This window comes from Acartia tonsa, chromosome 9 (genome assembly GCF_053477335.1).
Source record: "Acartia tonsa isolate MP-2025a chromosome 9, ASM5347733v1, whole genome shotgun sequence".
Lineage (NCBI taxonomy): Eukaryota > Metazoa > Arthropoda > Copepoda > Calanoida > Acartiidae > Acartia > Acartia tonsa.
Window position 1 is genome coordinate 24,338,204 of NC_137268.1, and position 14,203 is coordinate 24,352,406.

At 33.3% G+C, this 14,203-nt stretch overlaps 2 protein-coding genes across 2 annotated transcripts in view; both read right to left on the bottom strand.

Moving 5' to 3' along the window:
* LOC145328600 (uncharacterized) lies at window positions 1-13,572 on the bottom strand. Its single transcript, XM_080172344.1, has 16 exons — window positions 13,370-13,572; window positions 12,733-12,812; window positions 12,216-12,311; window positions 11,848-11,945; window positions 11,414-11,495; window positions 10,320-10,565; window positions 7,930-9,884; window positions 7,364-7,495; window positions 6,773-6,974; window positions 4,015-4,133; window positions 3,762-3,827; window positions 2,883-3,414; window positions 2,395-2,586; window positions 1,982-2,055; window positions 1,310-1,417; window positions 1-484 (listed from the first exon to the last, which is right to left on the bottom strand). The coding sequence occupies exons 1-16, from the start codon at window positions 13,481-13,483 to the stop codon at window positions 327-329; spliced, it is 4,254 nt and encodes a 1,417-aa protein (XP_080028470.1). The 5' UTR covers window positions 13,484-13,572; the 3' UTR covers window positions 1-326.
* Window positions 13,548-14,203, bottom strand: part of Mt2 (tRNA (cytosine(38)-C(5))-methyltransferase) — a 6,990-nt gene continuing 6,334 nt past the window's right edge. Inside the window, exon 11 of the mRNA XM_080172346.1 lies at window positions 13,548-14,119. Within this exon, the coding sequence (XP_080028472.1) occupies window positions 14,001-14,119 (119 nt within the window). The 3' untranslated portion in view covers window positions 13,548-14,000. The remainder of the gene's footprint in view (window positions 14,120-14,203) is intronic.

The following is a 14,203-nucleotide window of genomic DNA, read 5'->3' on the forward strand; positions in this document are numbered from 1 at the left end:
TCCCCCCCCCCCCCCTTATAAATATAAATATTAAATACAAATGAAGTTTTATTTAAACTAAATATAGCCAAGAAAATATAATGAACATGGAAATGAAATGAAGTCCCTAAAATCAATTTATACAATCATATAAAATTTAGGCTTTATGTAATCTTTTCATTTAAAATATCCACGCTAAATTGGTATTGCAACCAAATAATTTGGTAATTTGAACGCTAAGGTTAAATTTAATTGGCCAGAATAACTTAGATAAGAAGAAAAGAAAGGTTATATATCTTTATGTGATCTCAACTGATTTTTGTTGATTACTTGATTTATTCCAATTATTATATCGACAAAATACATTCTTCTTGATCTAGCGGTGTATGATGGATGTCAATATTTTCCTCCTTTAAGTTATCGCTATGATGATAGTCAGTATCAAGCTCTATATCATTATCAACAATGTCATCCTCCAGACCTCCTGTGTCGTCGTTTGATATTCCTGATACAGACACTTTTAATAGTCATTTCTCGTATCGTATTATAAACGGCTTTCCGCGGATATAGAAAGTACAATTATAATCTCATGGTTGTACATTTCTATATTTGTAGAAAGCTGGATATAATTCGGTGCTAGACATAGTTTTTTCGTATGGATGAGAACCGGTTCCTATCCACCGGATTCGAATGAATACGAGAATAGTTATTTCTCGCATCGTATTATAAACGGCTTTCCGCGGATATAGAAAGTACAATTATGAGATTAAAACTAGTTTTTCTAGCCCCGAGGTGCCGAAGGCACCGGCTAAAAAAACTGGTTTTAATCTTATGGTTGTACATTTTTATATTCGTAGAAAGCTGGATATAATACGATGCTAGACATAGTTTTTTTTCGTATGGATGAGAAAATAAATTACCAAATAAACTATTGTTCCGGCGATTTTCCTCAAGGTGTCTAATAGAGAAGAGGCGTGGGGGGGGGGGTTTAGTTTTACATAGGTTCTATTAGGACAGGATAGCCCCTCAATTATAGAGCACCGTAGGTAGACACTCCGCCAGGTTATCCCCCTCCACCCACCCTCCACTCCAAGTTAAAGAATAGACTTAACGAAAAACAACTACCCCCCCCCCTTCAATTAAAAATAAAATTTTAAAACTAGGAGAGTAGGATAAATAGTAAGTCAAAATTCTCTATTTGTTCCCGTCCGAAATTAACCTGCTCTTTCGAAATCACCCTAATTTTATATCTTAGTTATTAGTACCTATACAACAAGCTTTACTTCTCCTGTCATTATCCATATAAACGCAATTAAAAAAATATCTGTGCCTAAGAAAGGATCTTGTTCGTCAGCGATGATATCATCATCAAATTCTCCTTCCTTCAGAGACTCTCTGCTGTACAGGAAGGTGCCATTCTGGTCATCCTCATCTATACCTACAAATCAACATAAAGTGTTGAGGTGTTTATTGAGACATAAAAATCTATACATATGATTATTTCTAGGTATATATCATAATCTTATAAAACCGAGGAATCTGAAGGTATAACACAATGTTCGATAAATTGATGTACAATACATCGAAGATCGAGTTTACAAAGGATTCAAATTTATTTTTGATAGATAGGCTAATTATAAAGGGGTATCGCAGCTCGTGTTACGGTAGTGAGAGTTCAATTTCAGGTCCACATGTGGCTTCTCGAATTTCTCAGTCATAATACATTCACGCTACTTCCCTTTGGTTGTAAATAATTGAGTAGGTTTGTAAAACAATAATAAAGTATATCATATGATATTAATACAATCCTTATCCAAAGCTTCTCTCTGTGGAGAGTGTCATTCTTTACAGTGACATTATTTAAGACTCCTGCCATACTGTGCTTGAGTTGGCCACAGCGCTATACAAAAATGCCTCGTTCTACTACATGACTACTTAGGTCCAAACACTAAGAAGCAATGGCTACATACATATTACATACACAGTAAACTAATGTAAATACCTATTGCAGTGACAGTCTCAGTTGGAATTGGCATCCTTATTTGGTTAGTTGCAATAACACCAGGATTCCCATGTCTGCAATATAAATATTATTATAGGGATAGTTCAATTCAAATAAAGCTGCACACTTTTTTTGTTTATTGAATACTGAATAGTAGGTACCTAAGTAAATTAATGATACTTTTCTTTCTGCGGGACTTACTAATTATAGTACAAAGTAATTCTAAATCGTTCTTGGAATCCAATCGGTTTCAAGGACACCCCCCCCCCCCCCTTAAGGGAATAATAACTACACTGTCAACCGAGTAGGTCGGTGGGAGGCGTAAACACCTTAATGGACTGCCTACATCCTTTTTTTCCTTCAGCTCAAGTTTTTACTCCCCGGCAATGTATTGTGCATGCCACTGTACGTACCTGGTCATATTAGGTGGAGATGGTAGTATTGGCACAATTCTCCGCAAGGGGGGAGGAGGAAGCAATACTCGTCCAATGAAAGGGGGCGGATGTTGTTGTTGTCGTACTAGTGGAATTCTTGGCTGCTGGACCAGTGGTTGTGGTAGGCTATGCCGCTGAAGCAGCGGTGCTGTTAAGGCAAAAATTGGGTTCTCCTAATTAATATTATGACATACATAAAATTTTTATACTGATTGGTTCGTATAGAAAACACTTTCCACGTTTCTTCATCCCTTTATCTTTTTACACTCTTTTTACAAGTGTTACATAAAAACGAAATATTTTTAACTGTCGTTATGCCTTTTATTTATTTATGGGTTTTAATATACCAAGGGGTTGTTCAATATTTTTTTATAAAATGAGCATCTAATTTTGGGATGTATAGGGTAAAATTAATTCTTTTTGTGTAGACAATCAACACAAAAGTTAATGAATCAATGTATGTACATTCCTCTTTGTGATTACTCTGCATATGCAGAGACAGAACAATCTTTGATGTAAATGATTCACTGCACTTGTGACATGCAAATGGCCTCTCTACAAATCCCGTTTTGTTTTGTACTGGATTGACAGGCGGATTTTGTTTTTTAACAAGCGTGACTTGGCTTGAAACAGTCAGAGTTGGACTTTTGACAAGAGTAGCTTGGTTTATAACAGGTGTTGCTTGAATTTCACCCGTCCCAAAATTTATTCTTATTTTTTTACTAGGCATTAAATTTTGTGTGTTGCTAAAATGTGGCTGCTGATTGTTACTAGTTACTTCTGATATTATAAGTTCTTTATGAGGATGAAGCGTATTTTTGTGCTTTACACTAGGCTGATGATTATGTGCTGATTTTTCTGTATTGCTGGTCTGTAGCTGACTATTACTGGTTACTTCCAATATTTCAGGTTCTTCAGGATGGCGCGCAGTTCTATGATTACTCAACTGTTCTGAGTTAAGAAAGGAAGCTGGGCATTGGTCGCATTTGTGCATTGGAACTTAAGAACAAGATTTGTTTTTATAACCGTTTCTTTCAACAAAAATAACATCAAATTGCTAAATGGCCCCTTTCACCCCTAGCCCTAAGGATTTAAAATTTCATCCATCTAAATCTTATTTTCAAATGGTAGACAATTGTATTTAAAAGGTACGTTTTTAACAAATAAAAAAGACTAAAAAGATTTTTCTATTATTAAAATAACACCGCATTACCGGTAAGCCACTCCCCGCAATGCAAAGGACGCACTACCCAATGAATATTACTGTACCCGCCGATATTTCTACCCCAATTATAATTTTGCACCCTCACTCCTTGCTAATAGTTAAAATAAAAACAAATGCTTGCCTAAACTTTTGGAAATAACCTGGTGGCCACCTCGACCTCTTTTTGTTACTCTTCTTGCTTCATCCTCTTAAATAAATCATAAATAAGTCACAACATCTATTGAAGCAAAGCATCCTTTCAATGGTTATTCATTGATGTCAAATTGTTCTGACCCAATATTGATAACAAAATTACACATTCTGACATCTGTAGTTTGGATTCTGATAGTTTATACCACCCAATCAATTAAAATCAATTTTAAATATAAGATTACCTGGTGTCCTACCATGCTTTGTCCGCCTGTGCTCTACAAGAGTTGTTTGTTCTGGATATTTACAATCACACTTGTCACATCTAAATGCCAGTATCTCATGCCTCTCTTTTCTATGCTTCCTGTAATTAAACATATTTTGGATCATGGAAAGAAAATGATGTACAACGTAGGTTTCGTCGTATTTTCACAGTAGCTTTTGATAGGTTACTTTAGGTTAGGTAAATATTAATGATTGTCCTGCAGATATTAGATATTAACAACACCCTAGAACCTAGAAATAGGAGAAAACTGTAAAAATACGACGTTTTCTTTCTATGATCTTATATATTTATAAATAGAATGGAGTAACGAAGGGGACGCTATGTTGGGATCTCGTAATGAGGACATAAAGTAACTTAGAACATCATACAAAGATATTTAAAAGTATGAAATTAAATTGAGGTAATAAATCTATCCCCTTTCTAATTCAAAATGTTTCTAATATTTTCTTTTTTTATAAGATTTCTGCAGTTTTATTTGATAACTTAATTTGTTATATTTTAAGCCAGAATGCTTTTATTTTCTATGAAAAAAGAAAATTGTTTTTTTTTCTTTTGATTTGGATATCCTTATACTAAAGTAAAAGGATGTTTGTCTGTGTATCTGTACCGAAGGATCTCGCTAACCGCTGAACCGATCGGGTTCTCCTTAACAGGGTAAATTCTCATAGGTCCTGGGAAGGTACCACCACCCTCCCAAGAGGAATCATAATAAAATCGGAAAAAATTGAAATATTCCTGCCGCTTAGTGTCGCTAGCGTATGAATGTCTCTACGTAGCATAGTGGCGCTGCGCAGGGGCGTCCAAGCTTTTTATTTTTTTGGGGGGGGGGGGGTAAAAAATTTTAGGGGGGGGGGGGGTAATTCGTGTTTGGGGGGGGGGGGGGTAAAATGGCGCGCGAAGCGCGCCGAAATTTTTTTTTACCCCCCCCCCAAAATTTTTACCCCGGGGGTAAAATTTTATTGGGGGGGGTAATTACCCCCCCTAAAGTCTGTTGGGGGGGGTAAATACTCCCCCCAAATCTGTTGGGGGGGGGGGGTAATTACCCCCCCCAAACTAATTTACCCCGGGGGTAAATTTTTTTGGGGGGGTAATTTAATTATGTAAAAAAAGCACCTACCTAATCTATTAAGTTAATAAGTACTATCCTATAACATAAAGTAGTAAGTAAGGTTTATTTGACTATAGCTTCAGATTTCATTTTTTTTAATACTGAGTTCTCCTTTTTAGGAAAGCTTCACATAGATCCCATGATGGTTCCACACAATTATAGGTCAATCCTTTGAGTGGTTTTAGGCTATTTTTCTCCTCCCTTTTTACCCTTTAGAAAACACGAGTTCTTAGATGCTAAGGGCGCCACTACTATTCAAATATATAGTAGTATCTCATTCTTTAGAACATAAAAATACAATAATTAACTCACTAACCAATGAACTAATATGATTATACTTTAAAGTGAAGCGTCTTATAGGTCCTGGTAAGTTTTATAACTAGTTTTGAGACACCCTGACATCCTCCCAAAAGAAATCGCCTATAGAAATTCTTTTTCATTATTTAATGAAATATTTAATTTAGTTAGGTATCTATTTTATGGAATCTTCAGTGCTTTACAATTACATCATAGATCCCCGGGATGGTTTTAGCCCTTATAAAGGCCCAAGCAAATAAAACATGATCCAACTATTAAATTTTTTGTTATCATGGTTAAGAACTGTTTTAACTGGTTGGACTATATTGGGGTATAGTCCCTTTTGTGGCAACGCTCTTTAAGGGGCGTTTCTTCGTTTTTTTCACACAAGCTTCTCTCCTATTTCTATCCCCTGCGGGGGGCCAATTGCTTAACCATGTGGGGCAATCACCTAAACCAATATAACTTATCCTAAAATAAACTATCAAAAGCCATTTAGGATATACTTTTCATTAACTATTAGGAGACCAAACGAGGAACATAAAATATATTACACCTCAAGGCTCGAGTCACACTATGCCTTTTTTAAGGGGGGGGGGGGAAGGCGGGGATTACTCCCCCCCCCCCGAAAAAAAATTTACAATAATTTTTTTTTTAAGAACATTCAATTTGGGGGGGTAAATACCCCCCCCAAATTTTTTTTTAAAGAACACTTTTTTTAAGGGGGGGGGGGGAAGGCGGGGATTACTCCCCCCCCCCATAAAAAATTTTCAATAAATTTTTTTTAAGAACATTCAATTTGGGGGGGGTAATTACCCCCCCCAAAAATCGTTGGGGGTACCTACGGCACCCCCAAGGTAGGGGTAATTTTTTTTGGGGGGGGGGTATTGTTCACAAAATTTTGGGGGTGCCAAATGGCCCATTACCCCCCCCCTTGGACGCCTATGGCGCTGCGTAGAGTATAAATTTAACAGCTGATTGACCATAGACGAATTATTTCTCAAATTAGATATCTAAAATAAAAAAAAAGATTTAAATGCCACTAGAGGCCTCTAGGGGAATAGCCGCTAGTATACAAAATAACTCATATAAAAAAATGGACACAATATCAAAAAGAAAAATACCTAAATATTTTCAAAAATATAAATTAAAATAAATATTGAAATCATGTTGAATGTACTCTAAGATGAAATTAAAACTTGGGAAACAACACCCCCTCCAAAAATTGATATACTACGTCAGTTTTTCTGTCGGTTGGGGATTAACGTATGCAACGCTACAGATACAAAGTAAATAATAAGAAAAAACTTGCCTATATTTGGTTTTGCCCAAAAACTTGATACCGCAGATATCACAGGGACACAACATCTGCAGGTGTCCACCTGTCTGATGGAGAGACATATGGTTTATATACTCAAAATAAAATGAGAACTTTGCTTGACATTTCATGCAATTGAACAAATCCATAAACTTGTGGTTGTCCTTGATATGCTTCATCAAAATGGCCTGTCCACCTAAAAACACATATCCTATTATATAAAGTAGTAGGGTTTTCTTTTGTCTGAAGCTTAAGATCTCTATCACTACTGAAGCAATTTGGTTTTCAATTTAAGGTAAGTTTTATATGCAAAGGTATGGTCCTTTTTATTTATTTTATTTTCAGTTTGACTTTGAAGTCTTATGACAATTTTCAGCTATTTTACTAGCCCCTTTGAATACAGACCTAGGGGCGTTACCACTAGTCATGTATATAAATTACTTAGGTTTCAGCAGGGATCTTAAGGGGTAAGAAAGTGAATGATAAAAATTAGCGTTCACCCTCCAATATGATAACAAAATTAATACTGCTGTTGATTGAAATTATTGTTGAAAAGTTTGTATTAATAAGGTAATTAATACTTGCCTGGAAACTTAATTCTACAAATTGCACAGAAGTTAGGTTCAATAATGACTCCAGCACGAATATAAATTAGGTATTTATCACTGCTTTCAGAGAGGTCGACTTCGTCAATTGTTTCTGGGTCATCAGGATCATCTGTGACAGGATAGATTTGTAACAAAACAATATTAATTTACATCAATAAGTAACTCAGTATCAAGACTTTCTCTTTTTATTCAAAAATGTAATATTAATTGGACATTTAAGTTTGTTTTCAACTCTTTATTTTTGAATTTTTTATCCTATTATATAAAGTAGTAAGCTTTTAGACTGTAGCAAAGGATCTCGGTAACCGCTGAACCGATATGGTTCTCCTTAAAAAGTGAAGATTCTAATAGGCCCTAAGATGGTTTTAGACTACTTTATCTTTATGAATATGTCGGTAAGGTTTTAGGCTTTTTTTCTGCCCTTCCATTTTCGTGCAAATATTAAGCCCCTAGATGCTAAGGGCGCATCCGCTAGTCTCTAACAAAGTAATAATTCAAAACTAATCAATCAGGCGTCGTTTTGAACAAAATCTATTCCAGTCCCTGCATCTGTTGCAGTTGTAGTTATTTTATCAACAACATCCCAGAGAATGTCATCAGTATCATTGGAATCATCCGTAGTATCAGCAGTCGAACAATTTTTAGTAGATACTGTTGCAGATTTTGTCATTGTAGGAGTTGCAGATTTTGTGGTGGATCGTTCTGCGGATTTATTAGAGGTTTTTAAATCTTTAGAAGAATCTTTGTGTATGATGACCATATCTTCATCTGTGATATAACCATCTTCATTTATGTCAACTGTTTCAATGTTATTATCATCCTCTGTTGTCAATTTATTTTCAACATCATAATTAATGACACAAACATCACCTTCAGTTATAACATTATTACTTCCTTTTGAATGTTCCTTTTTCATATGTGTAGTTAGTCCATGCTTAAATCTATATTTATTGTTACATAAACTACATTTGAATCTAGAATGTTTCAATGGATCTTCTTTGTTTTTAGGTTTACTGTAGGGTAAATCTTTAGTAATGGCATCAAATTTAGAAGCATTTACTTCAAGCTCAGTTATAGTGATTACTTTTTCTGTTGTGTTTAAGTTAGCAGCACCTGGTTTGTCACAAGCAATGACTGAAATATCATCCTCTAAATTAACAGTGGCAAGTTTTTCTTGATCAGTAACTTTATCAGATTTGTTGTCTTTAATTAAATTGTTTGTTGGTATTTTAGAGTCCTCCAAAATATTATGGGCCCCTTTTAGATGGACTTTAAGTCCTCTAGGTTTTTCAAATTTCAAAGAACAGTGATCACAAGCAAATGTAAATGATGTAAAGTTTTGTTCTGTAAATTTTTCATTTTTAGTTTCTTTGGAAGCATCATCAGTAATTGAAGCAGGATCATCCACAATTTCAGAAGATGATTCAGCTGATTTTTCTCTGGGTTCAACAGCTTCTCTCTCAATTAAACTACCAGCATTTTCTTTTCTATGACATGACATATGTTGTGTAAGTGCTTGACTTGTATGGAATTTGTCATTACATATATTACAAGGGAAATTATAAATATTTGATTTTTCCACTGTATCTTTTCTGTGAGCAGGATTTGTATTTTTATGAATAAAAAGACCACGTTCAGTTGAAAACTGTATTTTACAGTCATTGCAGTAAAATTGTTTATCCACTTCATTATCTACTACGCCCAAATTGCCGTTTTGAAGAAAGTTTTTGAAAGCATCATAGAATTGAGAGTTGTTTTCTTTCACTGCAGTTTTAATTACATCTGGTGTTGTTTGGGCAGTGTTTTCTATGGTATTTTCTAAGTAACTATTATCATTAGCAGAATAACTTTCTAATTCACCCTTATGCCTCTTTTTCAGATGAATCTTATACCCCTTTCTGGTTACCAATACCTTTTGACAATATGGACAAGTCCTTGTTCCATTTAAGATTGTTGGTTCTGGCAATGAGTTATCCCAGCAATATTTTATGAATTTATCAATGTTAGAAGTATTGTGGTGATCTTTTTCTTCGATTGTTGGTTCATATTCCTCATCTTCTACATCATAATCTTCATACTCTTCTACAGGTTCATAATTATCTGCAAATGGTTCATAATCTTCATCTAACTCATCCGGATGTTTATTTTTCATATGACTCTTGTAAGTCTTATCTGATTTGAAAATTTTATCACAAAACGGACAGCTCAAAACACCATCATCGCTTTCATTAGGTATAGGTACATTATCATATCCTCTTTTTCTTGAGTTAGTTTTGCTTGTTTTAAATACTTTTTCAGGTACATTTTCATATGATAAATCTTCATCTCTGTGCTTTTCTCTCAAATGCTTTTCAACCTTTTTGGGTGAACTGAAACATTTTTGGCACATATTACATTGGAATGGTCTGCTATCTTCCTCCATATTTTTTGCTTCTGTTTGATTTTCAGATATGCTTATTTGTTCTTTCTCTGATTCTGTTATTGAAGACAATGTTATCCTAAGTATAAATCAATGTTACTAGGTATATATTTATGTACAATCCTTTTTTTAAATTTTTCATTTAAAGCAAGTAACAAAAATTAATTTCTTTTATTTCAGCCAAATAAAATAAGAGAGAAAATTATAATTAGATAAACCTACACACTGATTCTCCCTTCCCCAAAATATAATTCGTTACTACAATAAAAGAAGAATTACAAAAATAGGAATCAGGGAATTGGGATGCGGGGGTGATAGGTGTTTTGGCTCATGTAGAAGAGAGTATTTCAAGTTTAATTTAAGTCGAAAGATAACAATAAAAACAAAATTAAGGACTTTTGATCTAATTAGGTGATGCTTTTACCCATCAATTATTAATTTTACACTATTTATCAAGAATGCGGAGGTGGGACATCCTAATATAGAAAAGATTTAGAAATAAAAAAATTCCTACCTTCCATTATCAGAACGAAATGCTCTAACGGCGAGGGCTCTATCTATATGTTTCATTCTAACAAATACATCTGGTAGTTTTATTTCACCATCTAATTCAGGTTGTAAGGTAGCTTCAGTCAGGTTCATATTAGTTGGCGCCTGCATTTCTGCACAGTTATTATTTGTATTTTCATTATCAATTTTTTCCAGAATGTTAGAAAGATAACTGCTGTCGTCACTAGATGCAGGATGGTTTCTGGAAGCACTGAAAAAAATTTATCAGAATAATAGAATAGTTAAAAGAAAAACTATTAAACGCAGGGATCTCAGGGGATAAAACAATGACCGATTAATTGTTGTACAATACATCCCCAATGATAATTGATGATACACAAAATTACCCCTTCTGTAGATTGAAATTATTGGTTAAAACATTTGAACGCTCAACTTAATGAATCAACCAATCAAAATTCATTGAAGTCACCAAAGTTGCTAAGCCAATGAATAAGAAAACATTATTATAAAAATTTGGGGACTTGTGTAATAAAGAGCCTAATGTCCCCTCTCTCTGATTAAACATCTTATCTCCCTCAATTATTGTTAAGATTAAGGATTTGTATTTAAAAGCGAAGCTTTTCTACAATTAAGGTCTGGTATATGTCCTTAACAGACAGCCATGAACATTAATTAAGGCAAGTAAGAATTATCCTTTAAATTTCAAACTTTGTATGCTGATTCTGAAACAGTTAGGTGCAATGAAAAAAGCGTGGCAACTCTATAGTCCTTAACGAAAAGTCTGCCGAAAGTTTTACGGGATTTCGTTTTCCTAGTATCATAATTTTACACTTTTAATAAACGCAGCATCTCTATAATCTCAAAACTTTAAAACTTTCAAATATCAACCTAGCATTTAAGCTGTTAAACGATGACATACTTTCCATCCAGTTTTTGCTCATATTTCATTTATTTATAAAAAGACGCTCTGTGTTTCTTAAAAATTGTCAGTCTGATATATTGAGCTTCGCTATTTTACAAGTTTGCATTTTTGTTTTAAACCATTTGCAATTAGATGCCTTTTAGTAAGTAAAGATTGTTATACTAAAAAATGTATACCTTGATTTTTTATTTGTCCATGATTTAATTGTAACTGCAAGATCTTCGAAGCTTGGCATCAACCCAAGAAAGTTTTCTTCGCCTTTAATTAGAAAAATATAGGTAGGTGGGTACTAACAATATCATATGAAAACACATATTCCAGTATGGCTTCGAAACCGATTAATATCCACTAGATTAGAACAAATTCTTAGCAATGAAAAATTGTGATCGCATCGTATTAAAGCACAATTTTACATGGATAATAAAAAAATTTAACTTGTTTTGTTGGCTCGGGCCTCCAACCCCTTTGGCCGACAGGGCTAGAATTAATATTATAATTTACATTTTACTATCCACGATAAGCTGTCAATGATACGATTTGAAAAAAAATAATTATTACATTTTCGAGAACTATGAAACCTTTATAGAATAGTTTTTTTTATAACATTTACCTTCATCATCCAACAAATTTAAAGATTCTTGAATACAACTGGCATAGGTTTCTTTTTTATCATTTGGACTATTGAGTTCTAGACACTGCTTTATTTTTCTAACATTTAAATATCCATTGCCATTTTAGATAAATAGTAATGAAACCTCAGAACAATTACGTTTAAATTAATTTCGATCAATTTAGGATACCATTTTTGAAAAATCTAACATTTTAACTTTATAATAAAAAATTATTAATAAAATAAATTTGTTAGTAAAATAAGGTAGGTACTTTGTAGAGGAATATATATATCTAATCATTATCAAGTTATAAAGAATACCCTCATTTCTTTGGACTTAAATTAGTATTATGGTAATGAATGTATTCCTAAGGGTTTGTGCAACCAGTCTTTCTTCCTGGGTTGGAACATGTATTTCTCCATCTAACCCATTAGTCAATATATGTCCATCTTCGGATGGTAATCTAAATATTAAACAACAAACAGAGTCAAATCAATTAAATTGTCAGGTATAACCACTTAAAGAAGGAAAAAATCATTTGATATGATATAATATTTGATAAAAAGTCTATCCTATTACATAAATGAGTACGCTGTTTTGTTTTGCCTGTCAATATCTTGCTTACGACTAAATCAATAGAGTTCGTCATTTGAGGGAAGCTTCTCAAAGGTTCCGAGATGGTTTTAGGCTATTTTAATGCCCAAATTCTCTGAGATACTATGGTGCAGTACCTAGTATATTTACTAGAGTAATTTATAGAAAATATTGCAGACAACCAAACATTTTATTGCACGACCTTTGTCTGAATCATGGTATTAGCTTGCGCGGAAAGGCTGTTTTGCACCAATCACTCATGTAAAGTTTGTAATTTGTAATGAACTAACCTTAAGATGGTTGGCTTTCCCTTCTTGTACATAACTTCGACATTTGCTTTACAGTAAAGCTTCTTACAGGAAAAGAAAACCTAAATAAAAATAAAATTATAACATTTCCAGGGAAAAAATATTTCAGGGTGTATTATAACAAGGATCACAATATCCACGTAGTAAAACTAATTTTCTATATAATGTGATTGTTGGTTATACCTTTTCCTATAAGTTCTCGAGTTCAAAATCTTAATTGATATATATAAAAAAAACTCTTGTAATTAAACTCATTACAGAGTAGCTGTAGCTCCGATATATTAATAGAAATAATGCATACATTTTTTCATAAAAGATATTATCACTCATTAACACAAAATAAACTTAACATACAGAAATTGTGAATTAAAACTTATTTTAGAAACACTTTTAAATGCGCTACTACCTCTAAGGGAATATTTCATTAAAAAAAAAGGGTTTTATGCGTAGCGGGCAATTTTTCCTTTTATCTTGATGGTGTAAGCAGACCGTTGTCCGACCCCTTTAGTTTGACCGGTAGATTGGCTACACCCCCATTATCAGGTTCTGTGTTTAGCGAGATCTTAACGTACAAACAAACAAAAAAAACATACTACTTTGTATAAAAGGATATGTTTACCATATCTTTAGGTTTTCCCGAGGGTAGATGGAAGATGAAATCATGATGTATGAGATGTGGAACATTCAACCCGCGTGAATTGGGAAGAAAACAAAATATTGATGTGTCATCCATCCTTACACTTCTTCTCACTTTAACTATAAGTGTTGATATATCTTATGATCATTTTTATGCTGTATTTTCTGGAAAAAATACTGTATGAATATCTTACATAGCAAAACTGTACATAGTAGAAAAAATATCACAGTATCATTAAAAAATCAATAGGTATGTTCTTTCATGATTTAAACAAACAATAATTGTTTCTGTAAGTTTAAAAGAGAAAAAATTGACTTGGAATTTTTTATCAAAAATAATTTTCATTTAGATAACTTGTACCTTATTGATTTCTACATCTAAGTATTTACAGCATTATGCTGTAATCGTAAAAAAATCAATAAAAGTTTATTTGTGCCCTACAGAAACGTAGGAGGCAAAATATTTTTTTAAAGATAAATTATCAATATAAAGGAAAGGTTAGATTAAAACTTTCTCCTCTTTATACTTAAATAATCATTGTCTTTCTTATTTATTTGTATATTTTCAACAATTTTCAATGAAAAAAAACCTATTGACTGCCAATTAATTGGAGTTAAGAAAGCATGAAATGAATTAGAATAGCAACAACATTAACATTTAGACTATTTCCCAGAGTTCTGTATTGCTGCTTTCTGGAACAGTTGGGCGGAAATTTGAATTCTGCTGGAAATCCTAAAAATATTTTATTTCATTATAAAACTAACAAAAAATGCCAGAAGTAGAGCAAGCTAGGCTTAGATACCTATAAGGAATGTG